This window comes from Antechinus flavipes, chromosome 5 (genome assembly GCF_016432865.1).
Source record: "Antechinus flavipes isolate AdamAnt ecotype Samford, QLD, Australia chromosome 5, AdamAnt_v2, whole genome shotgun sequence".
Taxonomy (NCBI): domain Eukaryota; kingdom Metazoa; phylum Chordata; class Mammalia; order Dasyuromorphia; family Dasyuridae; genus Antechinus; species Antechinus flavipes.
The window spans coordinates 78,330,050-78,346,791 of NC_067402.1; the positions used below are offsets into that span (position 1 = coordinate 78,330,050).

At 33.8% G+C, this 16,742-nt stretch overlaps 1 protein-coding gene across 1 annotated transcript in view; it reads left to right on the plus strand.

The window, feature by feature from the left end:
* Positions 1-16,742, plus strand: part of ADARB2 (adenosine deaminase RNA specific B2 (inactive)) — a 479,733-nt gene that overhangs the window by 443,496 nt on the left and 19,495 nt on the right. Inside the window, exon 9 of the mRNA XM_051962361.1 lies at positions 12,439-12,620. Within this exon, the coding sequence (XP_051818321.1) occupies positions 12,439-12,620 (182 nt within the window). The remainder of the gene's footprint in view (positions 1-12,438; positions 12,621-16,742) is intronic.

The following is a 16,742-nucleotide window of genomic DNA, read 5'->3' on the forward strand; positions in this document are numbered from 1 at the left end:
GACATGATCAGCGGTTAGTTAAACCTCTGAATTTTAATGAGTCAGTCTGGTCTCTCTGTAACCAACAAATACCACAGCCTGCTGGAAGCTGAGGAAAAACCTGACTTTTATTTGTCTCCAAAACTCAGAAGTTGAGTGACACTTAACAGTCTAAATCTTCTGGAACTAATGTTCCTTTAGATATGGTTTCTAATTTTAAGTACCTAAGCCTGATTATTGATCAAAACGTGTGTCTAAATGAGCAGATTAAAACTTTTTGAAAATGAAAAGCTTTTTTAAAAAAAATAGCACTCTCTAGAGAAAACAGTAATGTCTGGATTCTAAGCTTAGACTTCAGACAGAGAAGAATGTGAAATTCTTCTCCTCATTATGGAGATTTGCTGCTCAATATTCTCCCAAAATGAATGTCTCTTTTTTCCCCACTTCAGAAAAAAAAAAAAAAAACCAACAACCTTGACATTCTGTCTACCTGTTTTATTCAGTTTTAAAAGAGATGTTATATGCTATCTTGTTTTAAAAGTCAGACTCTTGAAGTCAGAAGAGAATATCATTTGTGACTCTTGGCTTAAAATAGAGGTCCTTGTTAAATAACTGTCATTCTCAAGCATTTAAACCAAAACTTGTACAAAACTAGGGAAAATGGGTTCTTTTGGTCATTTCTTCAAGCCCAGGTAGCAGAGCTACCTGTATTTTTTGTTGTAAAATCCAATGTTCTGGCAACTTTGATGGTAAAACAAAGCAGTGAGTGACCACGTGAAGAACATTTCTCTTCATGATCTTCACTGCTTTTATAATACTGTCCATTTTTCTAGCTCTCTTGAAGTACTTTCATGTTCACTCTTTATCACAAATGTGCAAGATAGGGAAGATAGGTATTGTTATTCTCTTTGAGAAAGAGACAAATAAGAATTTGAACCCCGACCTTCTGAATCCAGAGTCAGGGTTCTTTTTTAAAATAATTTTTATTTGTTTAACCAATTACATATTGGCAGGTCTCTTTCCACTATACCATGATGACCTATACATTTTTTCATACTTATCAAGAGCCTATTATAGTGTATGACACTATACCAAAAATCATGAGAGAAACAAAGAAATATAACACAAGGTTCTTGCCTTCATGAATCTTGTATTATTATTTGAGGGGTAGGATTTGCTATTTAATTCTAACCAACAAACATTTAATAAATATCTACCATGTTCCAAAAACTTACAAAACAAAAATTAATTTGACCCAAAGAGATTACATTACTTGACAGGATACAATGGGTATACAAGAAAGCACATACCACGAAAAACAAGGAGGAAGAGAGCATATTAACAACTGGGGAAAATCAAGGAAGGCATCACAGAGGAGGTGATACCACATTAGGTTTGAAGACCAAGAAGGATTCTAAGAGGTAGAGATGAAGAAGGATTATATTTCAAGCATGAGAAATGTCTTCTATGAATACTGAGAGACAGGAGATGAAGTATCAGTTTTGAGCAACAGTTAGTTATATCGTTTGACTCATTCAGGAGACATGAAATAAGTCTGGAAAATTAGTTGAGTCAGATTGTGGAAGGTTAGACAAAGGAACTCATATTTTATTCCATAGACAATGGGAAACCATAGGAGATTGTTAAGCAGAGGGGGCACATGATCATGAATATTTTGGTATCCATATAAAGTGGCAGACTCAATCAAAGAAATAAAAATTTTACAGCATAAAATTTAAGGACCAATCAAGGATAGGCAACACTAATTTGTGATGGCTTCTATTAGCACAATTGTATGACTTCCTCTATATTTCATAGCTGTAGAATATGACTTTAAAAAGTTATTGGTGGAAGGTTATCCAAGGATGAAGATTTGGAAGGTGTGAATGGTAAATAGGAGAATAGGGGAAAGGAGCCAAGGGTAATAGGAGAAGAGAGGGAAAGAGTCAAGGGTAATAGAAGAATAAGGGAAAGGAGTCAGGAGTGAGAAAGCATGTAGTTGAACAGGTTGAGTCTAGGGTCAAGATTATGAAGAATGGAAAATAATGGCAAAACAAATATAATAGGCTGGGAGAACTCAAAGGTGCCATCAGAACAAAAGATCGGTTTAGGAGGAGTGCAGCAAAAGGAGAAATGAAAAGAAAGGAGATAGTGCTCAAAGAGCAATCTTATGTTCAAAATATCAAAGGTGGCATAATTATGAGTAACAATATTTTAAGAGTGTTCAGAATCTCAAAGGGGGTACAATTATGGGTAACAGAGGGTCACTTGTGGGTGATAAATAGGGGCAAAGTATTATAGGAATATAGATTATAGGAATTGAGGATGTTGGTGCCCTGAAGGGTCAGAGTATTTGAAAGAACATCAGTGATTATACTGAAGTCTCTAAGTACAAAGATAGAAGTTAGCCTAGAGATAAATAAACTGTGAACTAGATAATAGACTCATTAAGAAAACTGAAGAAGGACCTAACATTTGAACTAGATTATATAGATAAACTGAAGGATATTTAAGATGTTGAATAATGGTGGTCAAGGGAGAGTTTGGAAGTGTCCATGGTAATCAAGATAGAGGTTGTGAGAGAAAGAGCAATGAGTATTCAACAAGGCAGGTGGTAAAGAAATGTATTCTAGAAGAAGCAAGTTTTCCTAAATACAAGAAGGAAGGCTGTGGGAAAAAAAAAAAAAAACTAAACAAGATTGGGCTGAGTTAGATGGGGATGAGAGAAAGGAAGAAGCAGGTAGGGGGGATTTAATCTAAGAAGATGGTCAATGTTGAATCACTGAGATTAGGGAAGTGGAAAATATGATTTTACTATTTATAAATGTGAGTTGTTTGGAGACGCTGTGTAAATATGGAGGGTAGCCTCAGTATGTTTTTTTTTTTTAATGCTGAGAAGCTTGGGGAAGGGACAGTCAGGAGTTGGAACAAAGGCTTTGGGTTCCTAAGGACTAAAATGAGCCTGTATGATCCTGCTCAACTGTTAAATTTCCAGATGGCAGGGAATAAAGTACACTCAGAAGATAATTTCATCTATGGATTATATATTCAAACGTGGTGTCTGAGACCCAAGACTTCTGGTGTTTTGATCTGATGTCTAAGGACCTAATAAGAGCAGCATTAAACGTGTTTCTGTCATATTAAGACAATGAGCATTTTCAAAGCACCTATTATGTACCAGGCACTGTACTAGGCAATGGGATACAAAGAAAGGCAAAGTCCTCGATCTCAAGGAGCTCATAGTCTAATGAAAAAACAATATTCACACAAATATATGCAAACAAAATCTATACAGTATAAAATGAAGATAATCAAGAGGAGGAGACACTAGGATTGAGAAAGATCAGGAAAGGCTTCTTGTAGAAGCTAATATTTTCACTGTGTCTCAAAGGAAGCCAAGGAATTCTGACAGCAGAAATGAGGACGGAGAGAATTCCAGATATAAAGCCAGTGAAAATGGTTGGAATTGGGAGATGGGGTGTCTTGTTTGAGGAACAGCAGAGATCAATGTCAGTGATTTGCAGAATGGGAAGGCAAGAGAGGAATAAGAGATAAGAAGACTGAAAAGAAAAGAAGGGGGAAAGGAATTTGAAAAACAAATGATTTTCTATTTGATCCTAAGGATAATAGGGAAGCACTGGAATTTATTAAATAAAAGAGACTTTTTCTTTGGAAAACAACTGAGTAGGAAAAGGAATGGAGTAAGGAAAGACCAAGGCCAATGATTTCAGTCCCAGCTCTAGGTATAGTCTAAGGCCCTAAATGAAGCCTTTTCTTGAGATCATAGGCCTTCTGGCCCCAGATATGATCATGTAAAAATGTCAAGAGCTACTAATTCTTTCTCTGAAAGCCTAGTCTTTCCAGCTCCAGGAAAGGTGGATGGGACAAGTGAGACCTTTGCTTGGGGTTCCAATCTTACCAGTTCCATTCACAGTGTCTGAGGCCCAACAATAGAGTAACACTAGGTCTTTACCCAAAGTCCCCAGGCTTTCTGCATCTAGGCATTTTCATTTTAACAAGAATTTTAAGTTTAATAACAGTTAAAGAGAGGGTATAGGATAGTCAATAATTAATTGCCAAGTGAATTGCCAAATTGTAGACATTAAGTGAATTCTAGGGAATAAGACAGCCATATAGGGAGATTTAAAAACTAAAAGGGAGAGTCATTTTGAGTTACATAATGGCAAGGGACAGTGTGATGCATAACAAAAAATACTACTGACCTTAGAGTCAGGATTCAGTTGGTTTTAAACTTTGCCTCTGACATCTTTTGGTTCTGATCTCTGAGTCTGGGGTCTCAGACACCATGCCACTTAATTAACTCTGAGGATACCAATCAAGCCCAAGTGAGACAAACTGGCCAAAGTCACATAACTAACTAGGTCTTGACTGCCTTTGTTCCAGAAAGGATATCCCCAAATGGACAAATAGTAATGAACTTTATCTGTAAGAGGAAATCATTCCTAGTCAAAATATCCTTCTTTAGTCCTGAAGAAAACTTGTCACCTAGTTTCAGAAATTCATGATAGAAAAGTTTCTTCATCTTTTACTAACTTATAGTATGTGTGCTAAAACAATTGCATATTTTTGATGGAAACTATCTTAAAGATTCGTAACAAATTCAGAGAACTTTTACTCTATATGCAGATAGTAGGGATGAATGAGTACTGTGACAACCTATGAATAAAGAAATGCAAATAAACACATGCTAAAATGTAGTGGTGTGCAAGGAAGAAAGGAATGAAGCAAGAAAGAAGGGAGGAACAAAGAAAGAACCAAGAGAAGGAAGGAGGGTAGGAGAGATTTATTAAGTGTCAGGTATTGTGTTAAGTGTTTTAAAAATATTATCTCATTTCATCTTACAAAAGCCCTGAGAAGACTGTTTAAATAGCCATTTTATAGGTGAATAAACTGAGGAAGAGATTAAGTGCCTTCCCTAAGGTCACAGAGTTAGTGACTAAGGCCAGAATTGAATTCAGTTCTTCCTAAATCCAAGCCCACTACCCAAAAGGAAGATGTCTAAAAATTACCAAAAACAATCAGTTTATTTGCTTCCAAGATTAATCAATTTGAATTAATCAAGGAGAGGAATTTGTCAAACTATTTGGTAGCATGTCTGCAAAATACTAGGCTGAAATATTTGCTTTTCAGCCAATAGTGGTGATACAGGTATAGCCAGATGATGCGTCAACTTTTGCCAAACAATCCTTTATTACACATTTGATAAACTGCTTCTCTGCCTACTTCCAAAATAATGAAATCATTCTTCTTTATCCAGGTATTACTCATTATATTGAAGAGTATATCACCCTTCAGATCATAATCCAGTCAATAATAGTGTAACCATAAACACACCAGTTTCCTGGGATCCCAAACATTTGAACTTGGTAACAACAAATACTCAGTGGCTGGCACATTAATACTTGTAGTTGATTCAAAATACTCAAGGATCTCATGGGTCTTGGAATGGGAATTTCTTTTTGTTGCCAAGAAATATATTTGCTACGATTCAATTGGATTTAATACTAATTACCTCATACAGTACTAATTCAACTACTAGACTCTGAGAGGTCCCTTGTGCGCTACTTTTTACCTAAGAAGATGATGTCAACCATAAGTAAAGCAGGTGCTTTGAATAAATTTTCCTGTAATAAGGAAGGTTTACACAAAACCATTCATATTCCTTTGTCTATTTCCTCTTATGAATAATCCACATATTTGCAGGATAAATAGTCAACAGTTTTCAGAATTCAGTCTAGGACATTAAAACAGGTATTTGACTTTGCTCTTGATTTTGATAGCACTATATCATAAGCAAATAAGCCAACTCTTGTCAAGGCCTTGATCATGTGTACAAATATCAGAGGACTCCTCAATGAGTGCTAGAGAAGAAAATGAAGATGAATAATAACTCAAAAGACCTCAGGAATTAACCCCAGCCTTGCCTCTGAGGCTTCAAACTCCCATTTCCTAATACCAATACTCAGTTTTACCCTAAGAAAATACCGACACTGAAGAGATACTGAAGTTTCCTGGGTAAATGATGATGCAGTTTCCATCATTGAGAATTTGGTTATCTTAAAATGCTTAAGACTCTTCATATAATAGAAGAACCCATCTTACAGGAAAAAATAACATTAACAAATTACCCAAAATAAAAAACCAATACTTGGAAAAAAAAAAAAAAAATCTCACTAGGAGCTATCCATGGTACTTGCCTCAAACACTGGCATTGAAGTATTTCTCTTCTGATAATCTGTCCTTTGAGCCATTAGTCACAACTCAGTCAACCATGTTGACTTATCCCACTTTGCCTTATCTTCATAAGTTCTGCAATAAACAACAGTCTAGATCTTAGCCTATCCAGTTATATCTTTTACCAACTCCTAATTACTCTAGACTGCAGCATGACCAACGATATTCTCTGCTTGTGTTTCCATGGAGTATTGACTGGTTGTTTCCCTTAAAGAGAACAACTCATTTGCCACACAGAAGCTTACAGACTAGAACAATAGTGCATTTTCATCATTTTTTATTTCAAACTTACTTACAAAATTAAGAAAGGAAAAAATTGTCATGTATTTAGCAGACTTTAAGAGAGGATTCAATATAAAACTATACATTTCCATTTCAAGAAAACCCACTTAATAAATACTATACATGGTTTTCAAAGCTGCCCAGGTTTTCTTTGCTCCCTTGTTGGTTTTCTTTTGTTCTCTATGGTATACTTTTTAACTTTATTTTTCTGCTTCCTTCCCTCCACCACCCTAACGAAGGCTATGATTAAGTATGAATGCACATATAGCTATACACATATAGATATTTGCAAACATATATCTATATATATGCTTACATATATACACATACACATGTAAGATTTTACTGTATTCATTTCCTCCATCATCTGTTTCCCTGAAGGTGGATAGTATTTTCCTTTATATTTCCAAGTCTGTCCATGTTTTTCTAAATTAACCACTCATCATTTCCTATATCACAGCAATATTCCAATCATATCCTATGTGAGATATGTCTATCAAAGTTTCTTTTTTTCCAATTTTCTGCCATCCTATTTTTGGCTTCCTAGTCTATTCTGGATTTTATTTATATAAAAAGTTTAATTTAAAATAATCAAAATTATCATTTTTATACTTCAACAATGCTTTTACCCTATAATATATTTTAAGATCTGATACTGCTGAATCCACTTTCTTTATAACTTTTTTCTCTTGCTAATTTCTTTGAAGTTCCTAACCTTTTGTTCTTCCAAATGAATTTTGTTGTTATATTTTTGAACTCAGTAAAATATTTTTTAGTAATTTAACTGGGATGACATTGAATAGATTAATTAGGCAAAATTGTCATTTTTTAAAAATTATATTGGCTTTACCTACCCATAAACAATAAATTTATTTCAATTACTTAGATCTTCATTTATTTGTATAAAAAATGTTTTATGTTTATGTTTATAGAGTTCCTGTATCTACTTTGGAAGATATGGGCTCAAGTGTTGTATGAGATCTAAGTATTTTAAAAGGTCTAAAACAATACTGAATAACATTACTGACACATAGTATAGTTTCTCTGTCTTTTACTTTTGAGTAAATCTATTTTAACTTTAATCTTGTCTAATCTTACTACCTCAGCTTTTTTTTTTTTACATGTTAAATTCTACTCCTGCCCTTTAGTTTACTTTTGTGTATCTCTCGTTTTATAGTGTGTTTTCTGAAAGCAATATATTGTTGAATTCAAATTTTTAATCTGTCATCCATTTCCATTTTATGGTTGTCCCATTCACATTCTAAATTACAATTATTTATATATTTTTCTTCTGTTTTTCCTCTTATTTCTCACTATATTTACTTTATCCATCCTCATTCCTCTGCTTTACTTCTACCAGCTATTTTGTCCTATTCCTTAATCTACCTACTCCTCTAAGGACCCCTCCTTCATCTTTTTCTTCCATCTATCCTCTTGCCTTCATTTCTTTCTGAATTTAGAAGAGTTTTGTGCCCGTCTAGATACAAATGTTGTTCATTCTTTAACCTATTCTCAATGAGTAACATTCCAGCACTGCCCACCCTCCTTCCTACTAATTTCTGCTACATTAGTTTTTTCTTTTATGCCTCATTTGATTTAGATAATTACTCATTTTTATCTCTCCCTATACAGTTTTATTTTTTTAAAATCACCCTATCATATTCAACTCAGCCTATGCCTTTCTTTCAAACTACCCAAATAATGAGAATCATAAAGAGTACTGCTAATATTTTCACATATATGAAATAAACAATTTGACTTATTGAGCTCCTTATAATTGTTCTTTAATGTTTATCTTATATTTCTCCTGAATATTATAGGTAGAATTTCCCCTTCATTTCTGGGGGTTTTGTCACAAAAAGCTGAAAGTCTTTGAGTTCAATAAATTTTCTTTTTTTGTTCATTTGGGAACATACTTAACTTTGTTGGATAAGTTACCCTTGGTCATAATCCCAGTACTTTTGCTCTACAGAATATAATATTCCAAGACCTATGGTCCTTCAATGTAATAGCTGCTAGGTCTTGCATAATCCTTAATGTAGCTCTATAAAATTTAAATTGGGCTTTTTTCTTGTTGCTTCCAATATTTGCTCCTCAACTTGAAAGCTTTGAAAATTGACTAAGATGTTTCTGTAAGTTTTTGCTCCTGGGATCTCTTTCAGGTGATAATTAGTGGATTTTTTTTTCTATTTCTATTTTGCCTTCTTGTTCTAGATCTTTAGGGAAACTTTCCTTGAATAGTTTTTTTGTGATATTGTATCAAGATTTTTTCTATTATTTTTTTCTCCCTTTGTTCTCCAGATCATTTGTTTTACTGATGAGATGTTTTACTTCTCTTCTATTTTTTCATCCTTCAGATTTTTTTAAAAATGATTATATATTTATTTCTGGCTACTGGAGAAAATTTTTAGAGAAGAAGATAGAAAAATGGCCTTAGATTTGTGATGACCTGGTGTTAAGTCCCATTACTGATATGCTAGCTATGATTTCTATGCAAGTAATATGATGTCAACACACCAATCAAATCCTTTAAGATTATTAATCATAGAACAGTTGCAGATCCACTTTGGTAGATTTCTTCAATGGCAACTATCTACACAAATAAAATCACAAGTATGAACAAATAATAACAACAATGATTATGTAATGTCAGCTCCAATAATCATTCTTATAATGTTGCCAACATAATGTAGCCTAGTCAAATTTTCTCCCAACATTAGCCCGTTATGCATATAGTGGTATGTGGACCCAGATTTGGCAAGTAAGGATGCTTCTATATTGCCTTTATTCTTATCTGATAAGAGGCCATTTCCCTAACAGGAAAAGAATAAGATATGGCAAAAATTCATTTATGAAGATACCAGAACACCTAGCAGAATGGCCCATGTTGTCCATCGCTACCTACTGTAGATTTAAATCTCATTTGAAGTTATGCCACAAGATGTTAAGCCAACAACCCCAAATACCCATTACATGCTGATCCTAATGATTATCACCAATCTTCCTACTTATCTTAGAGGCTCACACTTGGAGTGTTAGATTGGTCTGGAGTCTATCCCAAAAGGATCTTGTAATTGTTTTCATTGTTAGTTTGAGGCCAAGATTTGTCCTCAGTAAGGAGATTGTGTCTCTCAGCTAAAGAAAGAAAGCTTTTTTCCAAGATCTCTTCTCCACTTATCTGTGGTATTTCAGTGATTGACAAACAGACAAAAACATATTTATTTAGGGATTATCTATATTGAAAACTGGACATGGGATTTTGTCTTTGTCAACACTGCAGTAATATCAGCTGTTTGAACAAAAGGTGAGATATTTTTCCATTCAATCCTGAGTGCTAAAAACTCCCCCGTTTATATGCAGGAAGACATTTGGTTTTATTGATTCTGTTAGCTGAATAAGTTGAAAATCCTATAACTAAGCAAGCAGAAGGTTGATTTTCTCCTTATTTTAAAGGTTATTAAGAAGACAGATATAGCAGTTATTTGTCTTTGCACAATCAGAAGCATTCAAAAATGGGCCTATATTTTTTCCCAAAACTTAATACATCAATGATCTGCAGTGTAATGATGTTTTTCTTGTGAATACTAATTATATTTGCAAGAAAATTTAATAAAGTACTTTGTTATAGATAGTTATATCATTGTTTCCTTGCTTTTCACTGATGATGAATTTTAAAACAACCTCAAAGTTTTAAAAAATCCTATTATTTAAGCATTTACCTTCATTTATAACAGAATGCTTTGCCACAAGCCACAACCTAAGATTATTCTGTCTACCTAGCTAATATCTAATTCTTTTATTTTATACTGGTTGTGTCTCATAAACAGGCTCATGAGCAAAACGGAACGTGTTTAGGACAGGAAACAAAAATTGCAATAAGGTATTGATTCATAGACTTCACGACAAATATAATCATTTCTTCTAGGACATACCTTTCTTGTTTCTTCAGAAGAAAAGCATCTCTAAGACCAAATGATGATCACCTTACTAATGATTGGCTTTCTCCTTGTTTCTTGGTGTGATGTTGTTACTGAAGGAAAGGAAAAAGAGAGACGAAAGAGCATCACAAAAATAAAAGTCAATAAACCCCAATTAAATGTAAAAAGTAGACAGTATCTTGTTTTTTTCAAATTAACAATTCCTGAAATACAAAAAAAAAATTTCTGGACTTTGTAGAAATTCTTATCTTATCTTAGAAATCAAGGAAACAGACAGCTTTTAGAGAAAACACGGGCTATAAAAACGTATCCCAGGTATGAATGTGAATTAATATCCAGGAGGAAATATTATCATCAAATGCTGGGTCTCTGAAACATCCAATTCATGCATTATGTTTCTCACTGAGATTTCCACTTCCTCAGAAGTTTCCAATCTGAATTCTATGTTGCAATTGTAGATCTATTCTAAAAGGGCAGCTGTTTCATTCCTTTGCTGGGAGGTTGAGGGAAGAAAGACAATCTGACTTGTAGAAATGACCACAGGTTTTTTTTTTCAAATGAAGTTATGCAAATCTGATAGACTAAAGTAAATGTTTCATAAAACCAATGACTGCTTAAATTGTGGGACTAAATTGTTTGTATATAAATATTACCTTTTATATTCCATTTGAGTTTTATGTAGATGAACACATTACTTTAATGACCTGCATTTACAGAGTGAGAGCAAGAGAGGCTCTCTCTGAAATCCTCCCCAGCCAGATGGCTGCCTTTTCTTGCATGAGATTAAAAGATGTTTCTCATTCACAGCACTGCTTCTGAGGCAAATTAATATTGCTGGCTAAATTGCTTGTGTTTTTGGAATAAAATTTAAAGAGAACTTTTTAAAGCAATTGGTGTCACAGGTTCTTGGAGCAGATTGCTCTCCAGGTACAGCATGCTGGTTTTAAACATTCAGTAATTAATGGAAAGTATTCTGTGTTAATTGACTGCTTCAGGAAAGGGAAATATATAATGACTCCTTATTAATCATGAAAAGAGATGTACAGCATGGAAGCCCCACAATAATTGCACTAACGGTGGAGAAATGTTAATTAATGAAAAGAACAATGATGTAAGAAATTAGCTGCATAATGCTTGCTCCTAACGGAGGCTGGGTTCTAAGCCCATTATTTAGTATAGCAACCTCTGGATGGTGTTGCCTTAAATAGCAAAAGTCTCTAACCTTTCCCCACCCACATGTAGAAGAGAACATCTTAAAAAGTTGCCGGCACTTTGGTTTCTAAGATTATAGGAAAGAGAGACAGAATTCACCCTAAACTATATTTATTTAAAAGGAAAAGTCCTTATATTATTACACTTATCTGAATTTCTACTGTCAGAATTATACTCAAATGAAAATGAGGTCATTTGTAAGTGTCATTTGAGTTCAGTACAATAGAACATTCCTCTTGGTGGAGGGAACGGAGGAGAGAGTCAGAAGAAGTAGTCAAATTCTTTCTCCTTTGACTATTTGAATCCTGGAATTTCCTGGCACAGACTATTTTTTAAATAACTTTTGATTTCCCTTTGTTTTTATCTAATTTTATATCCCTTGGAGAATTTAGAACTTAACCTTCAGTATTATTACTAGCTATTTTTCTTTCTATAGGAAATGAAACAAGGTTTATTAAAATGCAGACTAAACATTGTTAACTTCATCCAATAAAGCTAGAAAAGACTCAAAATCATTAGTAGCCACAAGGCCAAAGTCTGTCATGACCACTCCAGTGTGTCTCTGCAGCAGCTACCAAGCGAGACATTTCCATCAGCATGATGGGAAATGTGTCACCTAGGGAATCAGGGATTAGAAAAAAAAAATCAGCAGCAGCAGCATTTTGCAAAATGAACTGGTTTGAAACGTGACTGGGCTGCTTCTTGCACTCAATTCTTCTTGCACAGGCCAATGGGGTTGCTTTTGACTTTTTTTTTCTTTTTCCCCAACCAGATGGAACATTCTTGGGTTGCAAGGAGCTCTCCTCAGTCACTTCATTGAGCCTATCTACTTGCATAGTATTGTGGTGGGGAGCCTACATCACACCGGTCACCTTTCCAGGGTAATGAGTCACAGAATAGAAGACATTGGTCAGCTGCCAACTTCCTACCGGCATAATCGGCCCCTCCTCAGTGGTAAGAAAATATCTGCTTGAAGGACAAAGGATTTCTTTTCCTGTTCATAATTGTGTTGGATGCTGGCCCTGTTTTTATTTCTCAGGTCAAAATGGTGTGGCTTTGGACCACAGAACATCTTAGGGGTTGATAATTAAGTGGAGAGACCAAGTAATTGTTCAAATAAATTTTCAGAATTGACAACAGAACCAAATTAAAGAACTTCTGAATCTAAGAAAAATAGCATTTGAGAGTTGATATTAAGAAGAGGAACTGTCGAATCAAACCACCAAACTATGGTTGTAAGTAAGGTCTCTTAAACCACTCCTGTTTGTTTTTTTTTTTTTTCCAATAGGCAGTATAACTCGAGGCACTAATAGTTATTTACAAGTTTGTGTCAGACAATGACCATCTTCCCTCTTCTATGATACTAGTTAGCATTATCCAAAGAGCTTTTGGGGGTGATCTCAGTCACAAGGAGCATATGTTAAAGAATCCCATGCTTTTTGTAGGGTTCTATACTGAATCACACCATAAGAAAACTTCACTAGAATAAACCCCCCAAAAAATAAAAGAATCTGCTTTTAATCATGAAAATAAGCATGGTCAGAAAATGTGGTAAATGTTGGGACCACCCTTCTACCAGTCTAGACATCAGACAATGGATTCACAATACTTCATTAGCCTGTAATCAAGATTTTTCCAGCTTGATGAGATCTGTCAGAGAATGCATCCAACAACAAAAGCCTTCAAAAAGTCAGGGTCATCTGAACACTATGATAAGAAGGCATCAAAAGACTTCATGGAAGCTCTCTTTCAAAAGCTGATAACATTCGCCCTCATCCAATTCTTTCTGCTTATGGCTTTTATAGAACTGAAAAAAAATTTTGTGTATTAATTAACACACTAAAGTAGCTAAATATTCTTAAAAGGAATGAACTAGAGCTTGCCACATTTCAAGTGATTTGAGAATTATGGAACCAAAACCAAAATTGTGCTACTCTCTACCAACTAGGTCAAAAATGTATAGAATATATTGTCCAATTTTAAAATATCATATATGTGTATAATATGTATAACATATGTATTTATAAAATGTGCATATTATATGACATGTGTGCTATTTATAATATACTGTATAACATAGGTATGTATTATATGTAATATGTATACATCATACAATATGTACATATTTTATAAAATATATATAAATAATCTGGTTAGTGGAGAAATTGGTGAAAATCTTCTAACAGAATCTAATTAGTACAAATATCCTCATTGAAACATTTTAGTTTAGGGGATAATTAATTCTAGGTGCTCATTCTCTTCCTCAGAGGCACCATTTATAATAATTTTTTAAAGAACTCTAGCAGATATTCAATACTAGGCATCCAAAAAATTTAAACCTCTATTTATAGCAATTACTGATTGGAAATAATAAAGGAATGGGAGAAGATGTCATGTAAGTATCAATGATTTCATCATTAAGACAAGATTGATTTTTTACACAATCCATCATGAAAATATTTTTTAAATAAACAGCTGCTTGGCACTAAGTAGACAAAACATTTCTCTCTTTTGGCATCACATAAACAAAGTAATAGAAGGAAGATGGAAGGACGAGCAAGTTGAGGATTTGCATCTGACCAGCTATGTGATCTTGGACAAATGACTCAACTTTAATTTCTTCCTCTTAAAAAAAAATGGAGATAACAAATACTTGTTTAATTCTGTGGATATGAAAGTGATTTCCAGATTTAAAAGCAAGATATCAATGAAAAGTATTATTATTATTTAGAAGCATAATGTATTAACTTTATCATTCTAAGTGTAACTATTAACCAAGAACAATGTCATTTTAAAATTAGAGTAACTCCAAACAGATTTTTAAAAAAAAATCCAAATATAAAGGGAATAATATTTAAATCTTAAAATTGAGTAATTTAGGGAGTCCTGTACAAATAAATTTTCTACATTTTTTTGTTGATTACAAGGAAAAGATTTTTTTAAGCCTGTTATTTTTCCCTGCTTAATTGTTTTACATTTACATATCACTTTCATACATGTAACTTTATTTTAGTCTTATGATAACCTTTCTAAGGTAGTCACAGTAGATTTTAACCTATTTTTATGAAGAGGCTCAGAGAGATCATGTGATTGGCTCTGAGATATACAGATAGTAAATAGCTGTTAAGACAAAAACCCAGATTCTGGTATCTGAGTCCTGGGCCAGTCTTCATCCTAGCATACTACCTTAACCTATAAAGTCATTATCAACACTCAAGTTAAATAATATCCTAAACTATTATTGATTCCAGGAAATGGTTTGCCATAATAGAAAGAGTATTAGACTTGGTGTCAGGAAAACCTATGGGACTCTGGGTAAGTGACTTAACTTCTCAGCTTCTTCAAGAGAGAGAAAAATAATAGTACCTACCTCATAGGGTCATTACAAGGATCAGATGAGATTAAATAGATACATAGATAGCACTTTTCAAGTTTTAAAGTGCTAGATGAGCTATTATGATTATGATGCTTTGTATTAAGTACAAAAGCAGTGTCCTCTGCTGCAAATCCAGGACAGTGAGAGGGAAAAAAAAAGGAACGTCTCCCAAAATTACAAGTTAACATATGTATATGTGAGTAACATTGTTTTTTGCCTCACTATACTAAAATATTCTCAGACCTGTATGTGTATCTTATGATGCAATCCTTACCTGCTGATTGTGTGTAATATATGCCATGTCTTACTGTAAGTTTACCATGATCTTCTTGGTGTTGAGGGAAGAGGGGAAGATCCTATCCAATATGCAAGAGGTATTATTTCCTTTTCTTTGATATCATAAAAATAATATTGTAAAGAAAGCTATTTTGAAATTATAGACAAAACAAAAGATTATCGCTAATCAAAATAGGCACCAACACTCCATTAATTTGAGGACCATGACAATTGAAGTCTCTCTAAATAGGATGCATTTTAAATGAGTTTTAAAAATTAGCTACAGAGAGATCTTTAGCTACTTTCTTGAAAAGTTATGTATGAAATAAGTATTTGTCATATTGAATCATTTTCAGGGTAACTGCTATTTTAACTTTAGGGATATTTTTAAGTTGGTTATCAAAGGTATCCCAAAAATCATACAAAAGAATTATAAGAATTACTTCAAAGAGAATTCTGCTTTTGTTGATGGGGGAATGCACTCATTTTTATACAAAACCCTGCAAGAAATTGGTCAAATGGATACCCATCTCACATAAATTTACAGGATTATGATTAGAAAAGATTTTAGAAATCATGTGGTACAAGCCTGCTATAGATTTTACATGAGAAAATGGACACCCACTTAGTGATTTGTCCAAAGTCATAATCCTCTGACTAAAGATCTTTGTCTCTTTTTATGATCTTGGATATCCACTTAAAGAAGTTAACAAACACCAGAGTTACTTTTCCATTTCAACTGGAATTCTCTTTGATTACATAGGGCTAAAATATTTAAGTCACCTCCATGTTGAAGCCATCATTTCAAATGGCTAGTAGACTCTTTAAGTGGAAGAGACTCTGGAAAGGGTTTGTTTTCATAAATTTGAAAGTAATAGACAATTTTTGATTTTTTGTAATAAAGTTGCTCCCAGCCTTCCAAGTAGAGTTCCTCTCTTAACCCCATATTTATCTAAATCAATAAGTGACTAATGAAGAAGAAATTTCTGACCACTGTTACCTGAAAGGAATAATATCAAACTCTTGCAAAGCACTTTATAACATCTCATTTGGTCTTCTCAGGAACTTGGTGATTTAAGTCCTTTTTTTCCCCATATCACAAGTAACAAAAACAAGGCTAGTAAAGGTTAAGTGATTTGCTTACAGAATCACTCAGTTTAAGAAGCCACTGAGAAGGGATTTGAATTGAGGTCTCCCTGACTCAAAAGTTTGGAGTTTTATCTACAACACATGCAGAACTGCCTCCCCTAAACTTCATCCAATTTTTTTCTTTTACAAAATTTCTGTGGTGTTGACAGAAATAAAACTGGTTTTGAAACTACTTCTGTCAAGTTACAGACTAAAAGCCCCCCAGGAGAGTCTGGAAGAAGTGAGGTGGACCTCTAATTGCATAAGTAAAAATAGGAATTGTCAAACTGGTCTTT